The sequence below is a fragment of the Daucus carota genome, chromosome 7 (genome assembly GCF_001625215.2).
Source record: "Daucus carota subsp. sativus chromosome 7, DH1 v3.0, whole genome shotgun sequence".
NCBI lineage: Eukaryota > Viridiplantae > Streptophyta > Magnoliopsida > Apiales > Apiaceae > Daucus > Daucus carota.
Genome location: NC_030387.2, coordinates 2,717,013 through 2,739,728, shown reverse-complemented (window position 1 = coordinate 2,739,728; position 22,716 = coordinate 2,717,013). Strand labels below are relative to the sequence as shown.

The window sequence follows — 22,716 nt, the reverse complement described above, 5'->3', positions numbered from 1 at the left end:
ACTGGTACCTAACTGATGATTCTGGTCATACTGTTACCACAAAAAAGGAAAAAAAAAGAAAAGAAAAAGAAGCTGTCATATTTCAATAATACATATTTTGGTAGAATTTTCTCCAAATTTAACTTCTTGGTCATCAATCATTTCTGCAATGCAGCTTGTTGGTTGGTTGTTGACTTTCACTGCATTAAGTGGGTGTTTGGCGGGGCTTTTAAGCCCCGCTTCTGGACTTTTAAGTTGGAAGCACTTATTCGTACCGTTTGTGTAAAAAGTTGAGAAGCACTTATAAAAAGCTACGATTCCTAGCTTTTGTTTCACGACTTCTACTTTTTTACCAAACACTTTTATCACTTATAAGCCTTTACTAACTTCTAACTTCTACTCCCCTTTTTTATTTTAAGCAATAAGCACTTATTTTAAGTTTACCCAAACGGCCCCTTAAATTCTACACTTATATCATAAACAATTGCATCTCAGAGTCTCAAACTAAACCAAAAATCAAATACTTCTTTAGTCCCAAAAGCCCATATGGATGATAAACATGAACTAGCACTACAACAGTTCAGAGACTCAGTTGAAAAGCTTGGCTCTTCCACAGAGGTAAGTTTCAGTTCCAGTATTTGCATAATACTCCTATACATGGTATGTTTGTTTTATCAGCTCTGTTTTCTGATGAAACTTTGCTTGTAGAACTGTGAAGAGCCAACACTGATGAGATTCCTGATAGCAAGATCAATGGACCCCAACAAAGCTGCAAAGATGTTTGTTCAGTGGCAGAAATGGAGGAGTTCGTTTGTGCCTTCGGGTTCGATCCCAGCTTCTGAAGTGCCTGATGAATTAGAAGCTCAGAAAGTTTATTTACAGGGCTTGTCTAGGAATGGAAGCCCAGTTGTGGTAATAAAAGGCAACAAGCATTTTCCCCCCAAGGATGTTCCACAGTTCAAGAGTAATCTCTTTATACTAACAAAACAAAAGTCTTGTTTATTCTTAATTGTCTGGTATGTTATGTCAAAAGTTCAATAATATTGTTTTAGTTAGTATTAAACAATCATTAGTAAGTTAGGATACTTAGTCCTCAGACTTATAAGTAACAAACAATGTATTTTATGTACCGAGAGGAGTACTTGAGTATAGAAGTCTGCTTGGTGCGTACCCTGTTTATTTTGTGCCTTAATTCCCTCTTTACTTAATTGATTAAATGCTCCTACTTGTTAGTTGTTAGATATCATCATCTTCTGTACTCCCCAAAACTAAACCCTTTATAAATATTTGAAAGATGAATAGATGATGGAGCTTTATTACAGAGTATCCACAACTCATTTATGTCTTTATTTGTATGATAATAAATGTGGGCACATGACATTTATGCCAGCAAGGCAGTAGTATTAGACCAGCTATTTCCAAACTAATACAATGTTCCTTCTTACTGCAGAATTTGTGGTTCATATGCTTGATAAATCAATTGCAAGGTATTCCCAACTTTCTGCATAATGCTTCATAGAACATTTCCTGCACTTCGACAGACTACATAAGTATGAATTCTGCAGGAAAATCGATGAACTATGAATTTTTAGATTATGAGGACTATGTATTGTGTGCAATTTTAGAAACTTTAGGTCTATACATCTTTCTTTTGTGATATAGATGGTTACCTGCTCATTGTGCACAATCATCAAAGTGATTATTTCCCAGCACCACAGATCACGTGATGTGTTTCTAGCTTTTTTAATATTTTACAGATCCTCTATAAACATATGGGATTTCACCATAATTCCATGTCATTTCAGTGCTTTCAGAGAAAAAGAAACAGGAAAAGAGAAGTTGATGGGTATTATCGATCTACAAAAAATGAGTTATAAGAACATAGATGCCCGTGGGTTGATCACCGGTTTTCAGATGTTACAGGTAAGCATCCTTTTGCTAATAGGCTAACTTGAGGCATTCTGATGGTGTTTCATTATATCAGGGATTTTGTTTTATCGTAATGCATAACATTCTCTATATCTGAAAATTTGTTCTACTTTTAACGAGTGATCCCTGGTGCCTGAATAAGTGTAAATTTATGATGTTATTTACATAAATTGGTGTTCTAGTTCATTTACACACTACATTTTTTTTCTATAGTCTTACTATCCAGAGCGATTGGGAAAGTGTTTCATAATAAATATGCCTTGGTTCTTTGTGAGCGTCTGGAGATTGGTGTCCCGCTTCCTTGACAAAGCAACATTAGAGAAGGTGCTCTTTCTTTCTTCCCACCTATTTGTTTCTAAGAAATTTATAATAGCATAACAATAAAAGTTTCCGTACTATATTAACTAATTTCTTATTATTACAAATAGTGTAAGTCTAAATGTAAAGACAACCCTATCTGTTACATAGGGATGATAACTCAACAATAGAACAGGACAAGTAAATAACACTACGCCTGCACCGGAATCGGAAGATACGAAGACAAAGGTTGAAGAAGCCATCTACAGTCTTGAAGGAATAAGTTCACTGGAAGAAGTTCATTAATATGTTCATGCCTCAGTGAAGAATAAAGATTGAAGTATTCAAGATTGTGGAAGCAATGAAGATGTTGTCCAAGTACTCGAAAGATTTCAGTGCAACCCCTGAAGCAAGATATTTCTATATATCTTGGTTGGTTATTTATAATCAACAAACTGAAGCATAAACCAACCCGGAATGACTGATCAAGTATATTATCAAGCAAAGGATTCAAAGGATTATTTCAGTTCGAGTCGTTCGTGAACCAGACCAGTGCACAGGACGTCAGGACGTACGAAAGTATTCAGTGGATTCAATCAACGGATTAATTGATCAAGTCAATCGAGCTGCTCCAGAATTTATTGCCAAAGGAACTTATTAATTAGATATATATATATATATATATTAATTGTGAATTATTTGAATTTAAATAATTCAAGTAATTAATTAAAGACAATTAATTATATATATATATGTATATTTAATTAGTATGCAAAATGAAAAGACATGAGAAATTGTCTAAGTACCAAGTTCATTACAGGAGGATATAAGTGCACTTGGAGCGCAAACTTTGACCAGTCAAAGTTTGCGACTCCAAGTTCTACTCACAGCATTTCTACTTAGTTTCTCCAAGTCATGGCTGTGTACAAGTAAGTGGCGCAAGGTTTGACCTCAAGTCAAAGCGCCAACTTTGACTTGAGTTCACTTCTAGATTTGTCTAAGGCAACAACTGTGGTACAGTGTGCTCAGTTGAGGCGCAACCTTTGACTCTGGTCAAAGTTTGCGCCACAACTCTCCAACCATGTCCAAAGGCGCAAGTTCAGTAAAAATCTTCTAGGGCATCACAGTGGAGTACCATTGGGCGCAAGTTTTGACTGGCGCCATGTTTGACCTTCTCATTCAAACATATATATACATATGTGTATCCAAGCGCAAGTTTGTGATATATATATATGTATATATATAACTGGCGCCACTTCAATCATTTACTGGGGAGTTAGTTTTATTTTTATAAAACGAAGTCGTCCTGGACGAACTCGTTAACCATGGTTAGTTTATGAAAGCCTATAAATATGTGATTGTGGTTCTCACAATTCATATACATCCTTCGGGATGAAATGGCCAAGTGCTCTGCACGGCTACTCCCACTATACACACACCCTAGCCTAGCTTTGTAATAGAAATATCAGTAGTGGTTAGAGTTTGTAATATTGAGAGTAGTGGCCATTGTAGCCGAACCTTCGGGTTTGGATTTATAGCACCTTCGAGGTATTTATCAATATACAGATATACCTTGGAAAATATTGTGTGTTGGTTTAATATTTTCATATCCTCAGAAACCGACCCAATAAATATCCGGAACACGAAACCCATTACAGGACTGCAATTTATTTATCCGCAAGATTCGAAAGAATTTTAAATTGTAGTGAGTATCGTATTCAACCCCCCCTTCTACGATACTTTGGACCTAACAATTGGTATCAGAGCGCAGGCTGATTGATATACAAATCAGGATCCTTATCGTACGGAAAATCAAGAACCTAGCTTTTGATATTTGATTAGGGGAAATGTTCTTCCGGTTTGTGTTGCTGAATTTGTCCGTAGGCCTAAGCAAGGATTATCTGTTGGATACTGAACTTTGGACCAGGACTTATAAATTTATATTTTAAATTTTAATAAGTTTATTTTATAAATTTGATTTAATTTATTTTAAACTTATTAATTGAGTTTATTATGAATTAATTAAATTTATTTTATGAACTTAATTAAATTTATTTTATAAACCTTATGAAATTCATTTAATAAATTTGTTCAGATTTATTTTAGACTTGTAAAGTTTACTCTTAGACTTTATTAAGTTTATCATAAATTTTATAAATTTATTATCTAAATTTTTATAGTTTATGATTTAAATTTAAGTTAAAATATAAAATATAAATTTAAGAGGATTTAACTGATTATGGATATAAGTTCAAATTCAAGAGTTCAATTTAATTTGTTCTGGTAGCTATGATTTAATTGGAGACGAGACACTTGAATATTTTCAAAAATTAAATTTATTTAATAAATTTTAATATATTTACTAAATAAATTTGAAATAAATTTATTCTAAACTTATTCAGTTTATTATGAATTTATTTGAATTTATTTTTTAAATATAATTAAATTTACTTTATAGATTTAACTAAGTTTATTTTTATACTTTATTTTCTTTCATCTTTTAAAACTTATTTTTAAATTTATTTTCTTTATAATTTAAACTTAGTTTAAATAATCAAGTGTCCCGTAACCTTTTTAATTATTCTACTCCAAGACAAATCATATTGACATTTAGTTGAGACAGATCAGGCTGACAGATTACAAGACAAACACCGGGCTTTCAAATACCAGATTCTCAGAACCGGTAATGGAAGTACATTGATGACCCAATCCAATTGATTACTCAAAGGATTATTAGAAGCAGTTTTCTATGTTCGACAAAGATGATTGTGATTCGAAGAAGATTCTATTGAAGACTGATTGGACACTACTGATAGTGAATTTTTGAAGAAGATACTTCAGGCCTTGATCTGAGTAATTACTCCTACTTGATTATCAGATCACCAGATCAGGATGGGAATTTGCTACATATGCAGTGAAGCATCTTTCCAGGGCTCGGAATGTCAACTTTGAATGGCACCACTGGTAGTAGGAAAAGAGAAGTTTTTGCAGACGAATCTTCAAGGGATTTCAATCTAACTCAGTGATTCAGGGATATACAATTACACAGTGAATTGTATCAATGCTAAATCCATCCAGAATCAACTGAACCAAAGACAGAGAACTGTGGAGGTTTAAGGATATAATTATCGAGTTACTACCGTACCAAATCAGTTTCGTGCATTAATGTCAGAACCTTGGGATTGAACAGGAGAGTTTGTAACTACTGAATTTGAGGAAGCTCAAGTCGACGAAAGTTAACACTTTTGAAGAATGTGAGGACAGAACTTTAAGGATTGGCATAACACTGTCTGAGAGGTTTAGTCATGTCAGATTCAGATGGAATCCATTGGTTTCAAGTGGTGACTCTTCAAGGTTCAGTTCAAGGAGGTTGTTTCAAAACTGAGTTGGTCAGTACACACAATATTGATTGGTATCTTTAGCAAAGGAGGGTTGCTATATATATTTGAAGCCTCGACAAACAAGGATGATAGGGCTTGTCTGAAATTCTAGTGGATGTTTTGAAAGAAGCATCACAACAAGTTCTTATGCTATTTTAGGAAAGGTGTGAGCTGGATCAATTGCTGATGAGAAGGATGATTATGGTTATCTGGCTATCCAAGCGTTCTCTGAAGATAATTCACTTTGCACATCTCAGGTACGAATTCTTTCTAACTATGCAATACATATTTCTTTATATTCAAAGCATGTTATAAATTTCTGAGTAGAATTGTTCAACACACAAGCACAAGCATGATGGCATCACAATAGATAATGTTAAACTAGTATGCTAGATGACTGTTCTGGTAACTAGGATTGATGATAATCTTGTGCATGTGTCTTTAGCAGATTCTTAACATGTGTATGAATATTTAGGATTTGATTATTTGCAATGGTGAGATTAGAAGCTTTCCTTTGGAACACGACTCTTAGTTTTAGGGGTTATGATCCTAGCATGTATAACTTGGTTAAAACACTTACTTTCAGATTCCCTAGTACAACTAGATTTTCTTATTTATCTGAATTGTTTGTTAAGGAATTTATTTGTTCTATGATGGAATGTCTACCTTGTGTCAGTAGAACTTTTAGAACTTCATGTTAGATCTAAAACTGACTTAGGTAATAGAGATAGTATAATGACATATAACAATAGAGTGGGATTAGTATGAATTGATAATGTGATTATTAATTTGTCTATGATCATTATGATTTTAGGAGATTATTGAATATCTGTAATTCTGCTTTCTACCTATTACACTTGTGTTAATTGGTTTAAGTAGAGAGTACTGAATCTTCTGAATTGCATAACTGCCTATCTTGCTCTTGTCTTATCTTTGTTTGTTTGCCATGTGTACTCAACATCATGTCTGTTTATTTTCATGTCATGAATGCATGTCTTTGTACTTGCATTGATTTTAGAAAAGCATGTTTGAGAATCACATTAGGGCAATGTCTAGATAAGAATTAGCATGTTAAGGCTGCTTCTGTTGTTACCATTGTTAAAGAAAAATCTCTAATCCATCCGGACCCAGTTATGATTGGGGACCATAGAACTCTTTCCATTTGTGATTGCAGGTTACATATGTTCCATATGATTTTTGGTGCACTCTGTTTGCTGAGTAGCTGAAATCATATATTTACCAAAAGTACCCTGTCAGCAAATGTGATCGTGTGAACAGTTCCGTCAATAATCTTTGAAAGATGACATCAAAGATTCTCTTGCGGGACATGCCTGTTTTCCTGGAATGTCATCATGGAAACATATCTTTCTTGAAAGAGTCAACGCACACAAATTCCTAGTATCAGACTGTTCTCTGACAAAGGACATTATGTCAGTTCATGGAATAGTGTTTTATCTCAAATCAGGAAGGATTTGAATTTGCTCGTAGCTAATATGTAACTTCAATTGAAGATGGAGTGAGCTGTTTTGATAGTAAAGCTTCATGAGATAAGTGTTAGCTATAGCATCTGAAGCTCTCGCACTTGTATGTCAAAACAAGGAGATCTTTCTATTCGTAAGAAGAGAATTGGTGAGAGGACTACCTCATCTGAAATTCATTATGGATGAAGATTATAAGGTATGTCAATAGGGAAGTTGAAGGAGCATCGCACAGAAGCAAAGATATGATCAACATTACTGAGCCGCTTCAGATGATACATATGGATTTCTACGGATCAGTTAATGTTATATCTACAACAAATCCAGATATCTTTTTGCGATGATCGTTGACTACTCTAGATTCTTTCGTGTTGTTCATATGTGTTCGAAGGACAAGACGTCACAGATGGAGGTTGATCAAGATGAACCCTGATCATTGATAAATCCAGAAAGACACCATTCTTTCCAGTGGCCAATCAGAAGCAAACACTAACTCTTGGTATGTGTTTGGAGGAAAATGCCTCTTTGCAAGTCTTGCATTTGAAGAACAAAGAATATTTTCCTCGGCTACTCTATGGAGTCTACAATCTACAGGGTGATTGTGATTGATCAATAGAAGGTGATTGTAAGTCTGGACAGGACATTGAACGACACTTTGCTCCAAGCTGTTAAAGATGATATTATTGGTATAATAATGATTCAGATCCAAGCAGAATCTCTTTGCAAGGATAAGGATTATTAAGGAGATCCCAGCAACAGCTTAGGGGGAGCATTTGGTGGATCCACTAGTCAAACTCAACACCAAATTGAAGATGAACAGGACATATCAAGAACGTATCTGCTTAGACAAAGGGTTTGAAATCAATATCATTCTCGGGTTCTAGTTCTTAAATGTTCCTAATGGTGAAGTGAAGACTAGGAGAGCTATGGTGAAAGGATGTTATTTCTTTGGGTTTCAATCTGAAGTGAAACTTGGGGAAGATTCAAAAGCTCTTAATGGGATCCAGATTGAGTGATTGCACAGCAAGATGATCTCAGTCAGTTTGAAAGCAGATTATGCGGAGTCTGATACCCTGACCTAATGACAATTCAGTACTTAGTATTTGTCGGGTATTTAGATTCCAACTGGATGTTTTTGGCTCTGTTACGAGGGACAAGCCAATTTGGTTGCTTAGAGTTATTACAAAGGAGAAGGTTATGAAGATGATGGAAATAGAATCTTCAAGTTCAGGACTCTACAACTTAGGGGACTCAACGACCTTCATGATTTAACTAAAGCACCATTGACGAGACTCGGGTTCAGGATATTACAGTGAGCTAGAAGATGAAGATTCATACAATATTTCAAGGACTTTGCAGTTGCAGATCCAACGGAATGTGTATACCTATTTCTTCACCAGCTCTCTATGAGTTGCTATCCAATACCTGATGATCGTCACAGACATGGTATGACTTCTGACTAGCATATTATCTTAATATCTGTTTGCTAGAGTCATATTTGGTATCCAAATTATTACCTCTCATGATACAAGGCACACACAATACAACTATCTGTGCTGTAATACCATGATTATATTATATGTGGACTAACGTCACTTGTGCAAGATAATTGCTAAGTGAATGCAGATTAGTGATATGATGAGTTTGTTGGAAAGTTGCAATTTTTTATGGTCTACTAGTTAGCCTAAAGAATGATGGCAATAAAAGGAAGTCAAGGATCTTTTGAATATGCGCATTTTGGAAGATTCTAGACCTGCCAAGACTTAAGCCAACAACCACTGAACTTGATCAGTACAAGAAAGGTACATCAACTGAAATGTCAAGTCTTAGAGGTATTCAACTCATCACTTTACTTAACTGCAAAATGGTCACATGTTATATTTTCTCTATGTCAATGTTCATGGTTCTGAGTGGATTTTGGAGAATCTATCCATTTAGTTGTTAAGAGGTTTATAGTTATTTTTGGGGATTGCCTAATCTATTGGAATGGTACCCTAAAGATACTGTGCTTAACCTGTACAACTACATAGATATTGTTTTACAGATTGTCAGAAAGACAGGGGATTTATTATCTCGTGAAGCTGTCATTCGTGGAATGAGGTTGATTTCTTGTTAGAATGAGAAGATGTCAAGAACAAGGAAATAACTCCATTTCCAGCAACTCTGTGAAGCATTCTCTACTCCTTGGAATCTAAGGATCTTGCTATTGGAACCTCAGGACCTACTGCCCGATCTAGTGCTCGTTGACATAAGGTATTACTTCTTTCATGAGCATGTCTATCGTATTTCTTGAATGAATTCATGAGTATTAAAATTGTCTATACATAGGACTTGTGAATTTATTTAAAATCCAGTACCTCGTGCTTTTTGCTATTTTATATGATTGCCATGTTTATTGCTTTGCATGATTAGATGGTGATTATATGTTTTAGCATGAGTATTTGTTATTTCAAATTATTTAAATTATGGAGCATGACAATTAAGTGACTTATTTGTTCATGATTTAAATGATTAGATATGACATGAAGCATGACTTAGTTATGTTATTTTCTTGATCTATACCTCTTTAACAATTGGTATCTAGTAGAGAACTTTGTCATAATCAAGTTGTGATATATCTGTATTTGTGAACATACTTAGGATTATTTTCTAGGTTGAATTCTTTTTTATAGGTATAAAATCTGAAGCATGACTTATTCGTTTCTAGACTTGTGACTTGTATCAGTAATTGGTATGTGGTTAGAATCTAGTTAGAATTTAGTCATGATATACTAGTATTTGTGGAGTTACTTAGATTCTCTCTAGGCTGAATCCATTTATATTAGTGCATATACTTGAAGCATAACTATTTGTGTTGGATATTTGATGATTTATTAATTGATATTTTATTTCATGTCTAACTGCATATAGTTGTGATACTTTTAGTGTTAGTGATATTATTGCATGCTTATATGTAGATCACTAATATTAATTGTTAATATTTTTCTGCGAGGAGTTGTGTGCGTTCACGTGTGTTTAGTGATTATTTGTATAGGACTCGTGAACTTTACCTCAACTTTCCCTCGGGCTTGCGAATATCTTTGTATGATTGTCATGATTTTAGTTGTTATATGCTGATCTGATAATTATATGATATTGCGTAAGTAATTTTTATTTTATCTTAGTTAAATTGTGATCCATGACAATTATATGCTTATTTGTTTCATGATTGACTTTGATAGAATAAAAGAAGCATGATTAGTTCATTTTTGAAATAGTTAATTGGTATCTTTCTTTGATGCTTTATTGATGTTTTATTTGTGAATTGATTGTGATGTGTTGGCACTGGTGAAATATTGTTGCATATTTCTTAAAACCACTAGTGCTAATATATTTTAGGTGTTTAATATTCTGAGTTCAAGGGAGACAACATAATCTTTATTCTGTCTCATATTTATGTTCTGGAGTGGTGAGTTTCTTCAAAGAAATTTTCTTATCAATTGATTTTAACAATTGGTATCCACTACTCTATTTCATAAATATTCCTTAGAATATTTTGCATCTATACATGTAGCGTCATAGGACGAGACATTGATTATCTTGTATTTGTGTACTTGGTGATCTTTGTCACTTGCAGCGTCTGTTTTGACGATGTGCTAGTATGAGGCCTTTTCACTAATTAGTGTGGCGAGTGCTTTATACACTGTAGCGCATAAATTATCTTGTTTCCTTTTTAAAATTGTAGTGAGAAACAGGAGTCTGTGTCTTTTTCAAAGACAAGTTCATTTAAACCTTTTATGCATAGATTCAGACTCTCGTACTCAAACTAGTTTTTAAAAGAAAACTTTATTTCTTTCATCGGTTGTGATTATCATTCTTTATGTAAATCATTTTACAGTCACAACTGATTCATTTTTCTCAAAAGATTAAATGTAATTGCTTTCATTCAAAATCATAGATTTTCTAAAATGCATTTATATCTCTTTCTGTTCTTCGGAACTTAATCAGCTTCTTGGCTTTTCTAAATAGTCATAAGGTTGAAAACCAACAATCTTTATCCCAGACTATAAAACCAAATTCAGAACACATCCTAACTTTCCTCCTGGAGTGATAAGGAATAACTTATTAGACTAGAGGTCAATAAGGGAGAAACTGTACTTGTTGCAGCAAATAAGGATGTGAGGGATAGTGTACCCACAGCTCTACCTCTCAAGAAGAAAAGGTGTTTTGAACTTGAGGTAACTGTTGCTCATCTGTATTCTCTCAAAAGAATATAGAGCTGAAAAGGCAATTAAACAGTCTCTGGAATCATTCTCTCAACAGGATGAGTCCATTGAAATTCGCTCGTCAGCCAGAGCATCTTGTATTGAGTCAAGCACATCATCAGTAATCACTATGATGAAGAGCCTAAACAGAAAAATCTTATGGACACAATACAAGAGAGTGCACAGTAAAGTTAAAGGTTTTGTTCCAGAAGCAACTTCTTCATTTACCATTTTACGGTAGATAAGATGGTTGATGCCTTTACAGGTGTAAGGAGGAAACGAGGATCTCAATTGCCAAATCTTCAGGATTCTCGTCTCCCTCCCCAGATAAGAACAGATCTGGATCCAATCGGAATGGATTTCCTATTTATAGGAGATCGGCAACTCTCTGACTATGAGTCAATTTATTGATGAGTCAGTTGAGGATCGGGGATTTACGAAACCCCATTGCACCGCCAGTGACCTCTCTTGAAGGGGCTATGGTGATTTTCTCATGCAGGTACAGAAGACCATACTTTGAGTGCTGAGAGAAACACTGTGAGCCAAACACTGAGAGTTAAACACTTGGTGAGATTCTGAGAAGAACCAGTGAGATATCAGAATGAGAAATATGTGAGCATGAGTGAGTGCAAACACATAGGAAATTGAGAAGAGTGAAACACTTGTGAGGTACATATAATAATAATTGGTATTGAAAGCTCACAAGTTGTTGAAAGAATTGACGGAAGCAACTACGGTTCATTCCATTTTACGGTGTGAACTTATGGTTGATGATTCTCTTGAATCAAGTGTCTTCACAGACATTGAGGAGGACTTAGGCCTTTGCCATAATTAAGCCTTTGTCTAACCTCCCAGAGCAAACAACTCTGGATCCTTAATTGGATAAGCCACTTAGTGGTTGGCAACTTGTGGACCATGATTCAGATTTATCTGATGAGTCTGTAGGGACTGGGAATTACGAACTCCCATTGCACCACCGGTGACCCCCTTTAAGGGTGGCTAAGGTGATTTTCTTGCAGGTACTCAGCATTTTTGAAGCTCAGTATTTGTGTGGAGGGATACACTTACAGAACTCGTGAGTGACACCCTTACCCAAAAACCGAGAGAAATTTGAGTGTTGAGTGATACACCTGCAGAACATTTTTGTGAGACACCCACTGAATACCAAATTCATACCTAAACGCAAAGTGGATACTTTCACTGGAATGTTCGACTGACTGCCGTTGGAGCCATGTTAAAGATGTTATCGAAACCTTATCAGGGATCTAACAATTGGTATTGCAACCTAAAAATATCGGGAAGCTTTATCATTTGGTAACAACAAAGGGACACGGTTGTCAGATTTTACTCATTACTTTTCCGTTTGGAACCTATTCTTTCAGCATAGGGACCAACCCAAACAAAGTAAACCCTTCTTCTGAACTCTTTCTTCGACCCCAGCTTTAGCGTTGTTTAGTTCTCTATGGGGAGATTATCTTTTGGTACAGGAAGTATTGTACACGTTCCTTGACCTATTTGATACCACATATCCTCGGAGGATTCCACAACTAAGGGGGAGAATATATTTAGGGGGAGAATATATGAAAGGGGGAAGAAAAAGTAAGTTAGCTTTCTTCTGCTGTCTACAACTAAGGGGGATTAAACTACTCTTTAGCTGTGTACTACTGAAGGGGAGATTCATCTTTCAACTAAGGAGGAGGATTGATCTTTCATCTAAGGGGAGATAGCTACTTATCACCAAGGGGTACTTGATCAAGGTAATGGGAGGAGAAGTAATAACAACTCATGTACACCTCACCACTGTGTTGTATTCTTATTCAGGTGGTACGTGGTATGATTCCTAGGAAGTAGTGGTATTGGTTCACCACTATCTTTGTCAGAAGGAGAAGCATAAGCAAAGACTTGTTTCTTTACTTGTGAGGAATCATGGTGATACATCTATTCTTCAGTAAGTGGTAGACAGGAACTTATTCATTACCACTGAAGAATTCAATGAAGCTGCTGATTGTTCTTTGCATAATGGAATGTTTTGAATTCTCTTCAAGACAGACTATGAGGATTATCTGGCAGGTAAGCAAGAACCAGAGAAATAAAGGTGATATGCACATTTGTTGTTTCTATTAATGAAATCTGGAAATGTATTATATGATCCAGAAACTTTGTAGCATTATTTACTAGTCCAGGACTTTACTTTTTCTAGTGTTAGTTGAGTTATCCTCCAGAGGATTTGCTTGTTATGATTAACAAACAAATAGGGGGAGATTGTAAGTCTAAATGTAAAGACAACCCTATCTGTTACATAGGGATGATAACTCAACAATAGAACAGGACAAGTAAATAACACTACGCCTGCACCGGAATCGGAAGATACGAAGACAAAGGTTGAAGAAGCCATCTACAGTCTTGAAGGAATAAGTTCACTGGAAGAAGTTCATTAATATGTTCATGCCTCAGTGAAGAATAAAGATTGAAGTATTCAAGATTGTGGAAGCAATGAAGATGTTGTCCAAGTACTCGAAAGATTTCAGTGCAACCCCTGAAGCAAGATATTTCTATATATCTTGGTTGGTTATTTATAATCAACAAACTGAAGCATAAACCAACCCGGAATGACTGATCAAGTATATTATCAAGCAAAGGATTCAAAGGATTATTTCAGTTCGAGTCGTTCGTGAACCAGACCAGTGCACAGGACGTCAGGACGTACGAAAGTATTCAGTGGATTCAATCAACGGATTAATTGATCAAGTCAATCGAGCTGCTCCAGAATTTATTGCCAAAGGAACTTATTAATTAGATATATATATATATATATTAATTGTGAATTATTTGAATTTAAATAATTCAAGTAATTAATTAAAGACAATTAATTATATATATATATGTATATTTAATTAGTATGCAAAATGAAAAGACATGAGAAATTGTCTAAGTACCAAGTTCATTACAGGAGGATATAAGTGCACTTGGAGCGCAAACTTTGACCAGTCAAAGTTTGCGACTCCAAGTTCTACTCACAGCATTTCTACTTAGTTTCTCCAAGTCATGGCTGTGTACAAGTAAGTGGCGCAAGGTTTGACCTCAAGTCAAAGCGCCAACTTTGACTTGAGTTCACTTCTAGATTTGTCTAAGGCAACAACTGTGGTACAGTGTGCTCAGTTGAGGCGCAACCTTTGACTCTGGTCAAAGTTTGCGCCACAACTCTCCAACCATGTCCAAAGGCGCAAGTTCAGTAAAAATCTTCTAGGGCATCACAGTGGAGTACCATTGGGCGCAAGTTTTGACTGGCGCCATGTTTGACCTTCTCATTCAAACATATATATACATATGTGTATCCAAGCGCAAGTTTGTGATATATATATATGTATATATATAACTGGCGCCACTTCAATCATTTACTGGGGAGTTAGTTTTATTTTTATAAAACGAAGTCGTCCTGGACGAACTCGTTAACCATGGTTAGTTTATGAAAGCCTATAAATATGTGATTGTGGTTCTCACAATTCATATACATCCTTCGGGATGAAATGGCCAAGTGCTCTGCACGGCTACTCCCACTATACACACACCCTAGCCTAGCTTTGTAATAGAAATATCAGTAGTGGTTAGAGTTTGTAATATTGAGAGTAGTGGCCATTGTAGCCGAACCTTCGGGTTTGGATTTATAGCACCTTCGAGGTATTTATCAATATACAGATATACCTTGGAAAATATTGTGTGTTGGTTTAATATTTTCATATCCTCAGAAACCGACCCAATAAATATCCGGAACACGAAACCCATTACAGGACTGCAATTTATTTATCCGCAAGATTCGAAAGAATTTTAAATTGTAGTGAGTATCGTATTCAACCCCCCCTTCTACGATACTTTGGACCTAACAAATAGTACATATAAATAATACAAAATAAAAAAAGTTAACAATTTTACGAATCAAGTGTAGCTCTACAAAGTCAAGAATCTGCAAGGCACTACTCATTGCTCATTAGTTCAGTTACCCTGTTCTGCTACAAAAAAGGATGTTCAGTAGTCAGTAAAGCAATAGGATCATTGCTGCAAATTTTCAAATTTGTCTTGGAATGAAGTTAATATGGCCCAAATCGAAAACATTGATAGGAAAACATTTTCTATTAAGTTGAATAGATGATAAATTAAAGATTTGCATGTACAGATTAATTTATATAATTTATATCCCGACTTTGGATTGGTCTGTAAACTCTGGTAAGTAATGCAGGTAGTTGTTGTATCAAATGAAGATGAGAGAAAGGAGATCATCAAAGATATCGGTGAAGAGGTCTTGCCAGAAGAGTATGGAGGGCGTGCACAACTAGTTCCTCTCCAAGATGTTGTACTCCCAGCATTCGAAGGGGAACATAAGTTGACGACTCCGGCAGAGAAGTCCAATGGGGCTGTTTCCACATCTCCACAATTACCATAATGTTGCCTCATTTGTTATGCACAAGTGGTAGTTTATTATGATCTTAGCAAGATAAAGTATCTGTTGCAAATCATTTTGGAGCAGTGAGGATCTATTTTCTGACCTTTAATGCTAGTTTCTGAGTTTACAAAAAACAGCCACAGAATTGTGGATTCAGTTTTAAAATGCATCATTTTTCATTATTCTGTGTTCAATCCTTAAAAAGTTTAGCTTGTAAGTTGCTAAGCAGGTTGTTTATATTTGGGATATGCGCTTGTATGGAGGACAGTTTCATAAATCATTTTAATTTTTTCTGTGCTGAGTAATAATTTAATAGTTGAATTATTATTAAGAAGATAATAATTTAAAAATAAATTATGAAACTATACTTTATATAATGTGTAAAAAAAAACTGTAAATGAGTAGAATTGAGAGAATAACATTTTTATAATATCAATGACTACCTCCATATCCACTAACCCCCATTTTCACCAACAAAATGCAAAAATTTATGTGTTGTTTGAATAAGATTTTTCTAGCATGTCAAGTTTTTAGTAGAAATGACAATTTTAATTTTCGATAAGGTTTATGTTGAGCTAACAAAGATGACTATATTATTTTTCAAAAAAATCTAGAACCTACATAAATTTGGCCATTTGATTTAAACTGAGTGGTATCCTTTCATTTTTTGAAACACAAATCGTATAGTTTCTAGTTTAATCACTTGCGTCAGTTTAAGTTCAATCTATTCTTATCTGCGTCAGTTTTAAGTTCAATCTATTCAAGTTTTGTATTTGTTTTTGACCTCAATGAATGCTAGTTTTGGGATGTTTTACGTATCATCCCTTTCTCCTGGGAAATATGTTTCTTCTTGTTAAGTTCATTTACTTTCTGTGAACATACACTGAATCTTCCTGGTTACAACAAAGGAAATTCTAGAAAAGGCCTTTGGAGTGGTGTTTATTAATGACACAGCATCGAATAGCTTTCCAACGCAGCTAGAAGTTCCAAACAAAGATGATGGTGCTTTCGGCAGAATACTTATAGGATGTTTCTCTGGATGCCCTCATTGGTAAGAATTATTTATGGTCTTACTAGTTATCTTCTAATTATTCATTCTATGGAAGTGGAAGGCAAAGAAATTAACCATAACAGGCTGAACGTCTATGTTTGTGGTGGTCAAATATGCAAGGGTGAATGGGTGATGCCCTTGATGCGGTCCAAATAGCAGAGACATTGCTATAATGTAGTTCACTTTCTTTTAGAAAAGCTTTTTTTCTTCTGGATGATCACATTGTACATGAAGGCAGGAATCTATCAGCCGAAGCAGGAGTGCACATCTTTGTAGCATTAGTTGTTTAGATAATTTACAATCTTTTAAACTCTTAACTCTATTAGAAGTAGTGTTGATGGATTACTAAACCAGTAATGTTATGAATTTGTTGCAGTTCAGCGAGAGAAGTGTACTGCGTAGAAATGCATGTGACTGCAAATGATATTACTAGATGATGGACTATTTGGGGGGTGTTTGGTATTTTCTTGTAGAGTGATTGACACTTTGCACCCCTTATGTTTAGGCGCTTTTTCGATTTGGTCTCAAACAATTTTTTTTGACAGTATGCACCCCAAAGTTTGAAAAGCGCTTCGCTTTGCACCCCTTTGACTAATCTCCGTTAATTGACTGTTAAAGTTGACAGATTTCAAGTTTTCATTTTGCACCCCACAATTTTAATTTTTTTTCACGAGTGTTTTGAAATATTTTTTTCCAAAAAAAAAATATTTCAAAACACTCGTGAACGGATGCATTAGATAAATGACCAACAAAGATGCTTTTACCATCTTTTCTGGCTGGTACTCAAAACATAGCAATATATAATTTTATCACTACTCCAAGCTGTGTATTGGTATTAGAGATTATGCATGGAACAGAAGGTGGTAGGTAATTCTGTCCCGTTACATAGGTTAATTTATGATTGCATTAACTAATATCTATATTCAACTCATTTTTTATTAATAGTTTTGATGGGAAATCTTCTCAATAATCAAAAGGGTAACACATAGATAGATTTACACACACACACGAGGTTAAATAGTCATATGAAAGATAAAATGACCAGGAAAAAAAAAATCTAACATATGTATGATGTCTGGTATAAGATTTACTGAACATGTGTCATGGAAATATGGTTAAGTACTGAAGTTACTTGAGGGAAGTGATTACCATGGAAAAGTTCCACAGGAGACGAATGTGTATAGGAGGTTTGCTCCGCAAAAAATCACAACCGCAAGGGAACTCATCATTTTGATGAGCAACATCCCTTCTGATTTCTAGTAACTTCTAGTACTTCCGATTGGCAATTTTACTCAACTATGTACCATCCAACTACTACCAGATATCTTGGCCATGCCCTTTTACATAGTCGTGTCATGGATAGCGGTTTGCAATCTCTTGGCATCATCCCACCTCCCAGCCGAGAAGTAAATATTGGCCAGAAGTGAACAATAACTAGTAGCATCAGGCTCCAACTCAAAGCAATGCTTAGCAGCAATTTCCCCAAGTTCAACATTGTTATGTAAATTAAAAGCAGAAAGTAATGATCCCCAAACCCCAGCATGAGGCTGCATAGGCATGCTCTTTATTAAATCTCGGGCTTCTACTAACTTCCCTGCTTGACCAAGCAGATCAACCATGAGGCTGTAATGGTCTGCAGATGGAACAAGTCCATAGTTTTTCATAGAATTGAAGCAATGATAACCTTCGTCCACCAGACCAGCATGACTGAAGGCAGTTAATAGTCCTGTGAAAGTTACTAAATTTGGAGAAAGTTTAGAATGTATCATCTCCTCAAACAACTCGATAGCGTCACTGTCCCGGCCATTTATGCCGCATCCCATTATCATAGCTGTATAAGCAACCACATCTTTCTTTCGCAAGCCACAGAATAACTCAAAAGCTTTATCCAAAACACTCATGAGAAAAAATTAAATTGGGGTGCAAAGTGAAAACCTGAAATCTGTTAACTTTAACGGTCAATTAACGGAGATTGGTCAAAGGGGTGCAAAGTGAAGCGCTTTTCAAACTTCAGGGTGCATACTGCCAAAAAAAATTGTTTGAGACCAAATCGAAAAAACGCCTAAACATAAGGGGTGCAAAGTGTCAATCACTCTTTCTTGTATGGGATGGAATCTCATTCTCACTTGATGGATAAATCATTCTCTTCACACCCCTTAATATACCCATTCACAGACCTCTCATTCTCATTCTCAACCGCCGTCCAAACGCCTCCCTGCTAAACTCAAAAGTTTTTTTTTCCAGATTTTGTTGTCAAAATCGATCATTGATGCAGGGTTCATCACGACATTGTTTTACTTATTCTGAACTTACTGTTTTTTTCACCTGTTCTACTTGAAATCTTTCTAAGCAACCTATGCCGCTATAAACATGAACGAAACATCAAAAAGAGGAACAAATTAAAGAGACGGATTTGCAAGAATCCTGCAGGATTTATGGATCGGAATAAAACATTTCTTATTCTATTTTTAATTTTCTAGTAGTAGTGAAGAAACAAATCAAGAACTTGATAGTGGTTAATAGACTACAAGCTGATTTTGTGCAGCAAATTAAAGATAAATCAAATACATTTTAACATTCGAGCAGGAATACAAATTACTCCCAAGTAAGATTCAATAATACATATATTTCATTATTAAGGAAGAATATCTAAGAAAAGTTTCAGAATATATCCTTATGTTCCTAAATTTATGAGAAAAATTTATTGACGAAAAACGTTAAATTTTTTATGGGACGTGTCGCGGCTCCCCTTCATCGACCCTCACCTGATTGTCACAATAACAATATCTAGGGTTTAAACAAAAAAGAACAGTGACAGTACGAAATTACATGTATAAAGCTTCTTTAATCATTAAGAGGAAGCTTGTAAACAAATACAATGGATGTTCCCTTGAATAATGTCAGAGGCTCAGCACAAGGCTTGTATATACTCCTAATTAAAGCTTCCATGCTTTAATCCTGCATGCTTCAATGCCGACATATACTGATTATATATTATCATTCATCGATTCGTCTCAGGCATGCATTATAGTGACTTGGCTCCAATGCTTAAAGCTTATGCCCTATTCTTTTTTTCACCGTACACTATGCATTTTCTTTACTTTTTTAGCTAAATTTGCAAACATATGATTGCTTTTTTTTTTTGGATACCGAATCCTGAAGTTGGCGCATATATGTGTCGGTATCTGAGTGTGAAAATATAACTTGGGCAGGACACTGCTGTAGAGAGAGCCGGAGATGGATCATAGACGTATAACAAGTGAGAAGGCGGGTGATGGTCGTAGACAAGATGAAGAAGTAGAAGTAACCAGAGACGAAGAAATGGAGACCTTGAAGAATAGAATCAGAGGCCATGAGTTGTTTAGGCTGTTGATTGAGAAGCATATGGACTGTCTCAAGGTACTTACATTTTTCAGTCATTTTGAAAATTAGTTGCACACGGCGGAAGTAGGATTGATTTCTTCGGAGACACCAAACAAATTTTCATTAAACACCTACAATATATATTTTCAATTTTTTTGGGACACTTTTATAATTTTGTAAAATTTAGAATGGTAAAAAATAAGCAAAAAAATAAAATTAGGGGACACATGTCCCCGTGCCTCTTACTAGCTCCGGCATGAAGCTTCTGTTGTTCTTAATTTTACATATACATGCATAACGCTTAGGACAATTTTTAGAGTGTTTAAGCAAAGTTATATAGGTGATAATTTGATCATGAGCCAAAAAGAATTAACTTGTGCTCCATGATTATGATGATAAGGTGAGCTTAGGAGATGATGAAGATGTGGAGACAACATTTGAAGCAGCTGAGAACACAGAATGCAGCGCCAACTCACAGCCATCTCCAGATCTTGATAAATTAATGGTATATATTACAGATACAGTATCTGCTGAGGCATTGCAAACATATCTTAAGAAATACTTGGTGTATAAATTGGTTATACTAATATAACCAACCAATTAAGAAATTTTATGCAGGAACTTCACTGCATGGCACTAGGCAAGTTGAAGGAAGACATGGAGACCGAGTTGCAAGAGACCCTGTCTTTCATTAGCGATATGTATCTGGAAATTAATTAGCCCTAACTTCTTAATATTCGCTAGACATGCATGATCTCCTCATCTGATCAGCTTCGTACTGAGATGAGACGTTTGCTGATAAGTGTATTATTTTTGCAGAATTAACTTCGTAATTGCATATCGCACCCCCTAAGTATCGTTCAAAAACGATAGAGTACCGATACTTTAAGAAACTCAACTCGCACCCCTTATCTTTACTTCTCAAAACCGATATGCACCCCCTGCCGTTAACTTCCGTTAACTCAGTGCACTCCGTTAAGTCAGTATATATATATGAGGTAATTGCATATCGCACCCCCTAAGTATCGTTCAAAAACGATATTGTACCCATACTTTGAGAAACTCAACTCGCACCCCCTATCTTTACATTTCACGAACGATATGCACCCCCTCCGTTAAATTCCATTAAATTCCGTTAACTTCCGTTAAAATACTCCTTTCGTCTCAATTTACATGTCCTTTTTGCTTTTCGCGGGGTCAAATTGACTAATTTTTGACCGACTATTAGAAAATATTTATTTATTATTTTAGGAAATAGAAAGTTACATATTAAAATAGACTAGATTTACTTTTTTTGATTATTTTTTTTAAAAAAATTTGTTTAATTAAGCTATCCCCAAGTCAAAATGATTTTACATATCAAATTTTTGTTGGATAAAAGTGTATATTTTATAAAAATATCACATAATATTTATTTTTTATATTTAAAATAGTTTATATTTTAAGTACTTAATACACATACCACTAAAAATTTAAAATAATTTGATATGTAAAATCATTTTGACTTAGGGATATCTTAATTAAATAAAAAATAAAAAAAATATCACCAAGAAGTGAATGTAGTCTATATTAATATGTAACTTTCTATTTCCTAAAATAATAAATAAATATTTTCTAATAGTTGGTTAAAAATTAGCCAATTTGACTTCTCGAAAAGCAAAAAGGACATGTAAATTGATACGGATGAAGTATTTTAACGGAAGTTAGCAGAGGGGGGTGCGTATCGTTCTTTAAATGTAAAAATAGGTGGTGCGATTTGAGTTTCCAAAAGTATGGGCACAATATCGTTTTTGAACGTAAGTTAGGGGGTCCGATTTGCAATTACTTGTATAGTGACTTAACGGAGTTAACGGCGTTAACGGCAGAGGGGTGCATCTCGGGTTTGAACTGTAAAGATAAGGGGTGCGAGTTGAGTTTCTCAAAGTATGGGTACAATATCGTTTTTGAACGATAGTTAGGGGGTGCGATATGCAATTACCTCTATATATAATTACAATTCGGACCCCCTAACTTACGTTCAAAAACGATATTGTATCTATATTTTTTAAAACTCGAATCGCACCACCTATTTTTACATCTCAGGAACGATACGCACCCCCTCCGTTAAATTCCGCTACCTTCCGTTAAAATTCTCCCCCGTCTCAATTTACATGTCCCTTTTGCTTTTTGAGAAGTTAAATTGACTAATTTTTTACCAACTATTTGAAAATATGTATTTATTATTTTAGAAAATAGAAATTTACATATTAAAATAGACTAGATACCTCTATTAAAACAGGCTAGCTAGAAAGTATATTTTAATATGTAACCTTCTATTTCCTAAAATAATAAATAAATATTTTTTTAATAGTTGGTCAAAAATTAGTCAATTTGACAAGGGACATGTAAATTGAGATGGAGGAGTATTTTAACGGAAGGTAACGGAATTCAACGGAGGAGGTGCGTATCGTTGTAAAGATAGGTGGTGAGATTTGGGTTTCCAAAAGTACATGTATAATATTGTTTTTGAACGTAAGTTAGGTATAATGTGCTTTTTATATAAGCCTCTTGTCGTTTA

At 35.0% G+C, this 22,716-nt stretch overlaps 2 protein-coding genes across 2 annotated transcripts; both read left to right on the top strand.

The window, feature by feature from the left end:
• Window positions 1-441: 441 nt before the first annotated feature.
• LOC108194118 (sec14 cytosolic factor) lies at window positions 442-16,038 on the top strand. Its single transcript, XM_017361018.2, has 6 exons — window positions 442-597; window positions 688-943; window positions 1,430-1,466; window positions 1,785-1,902; window positions 2,122-2,232; window positions 15,542-16,038. Exons 1-6 carry the CDS (start codon window positions 526-528, stop codon window positions 15,743-15,745), a joined length of 798 nt encoding a protein of 265 aa, XP_017216507.1. The 5' UTR covers window positions 442-525; the 3' UTR covers window positions 15,746-16,038.
• A 3,814-nt stretch (window positions 16,039-19,852) lies between these two features.
• LOC108195739 (uncharacterized) lies at window positions 19,853-22,143 on the top strand. Its single transcript, XM_017362699.2, has 3 exons — window positions 19,853-20,195; window positions 20,560-20,664; window positions 20,778-22,143. The coding sequence occupies exons 1-3, from the start codon at window positions 20,034-20,036 to the stop codon at window positions 20,877-20,879; spliced, it is 369 nt and encodes a 122-aa protein (XP_017218188.1). The 5' UTR covers window positions 19,853-20,033; the 3' UTR covers window positions 20,880-22,143.
• Window positions 22,144-22,716: the final 573 nt, after the last annotated feature.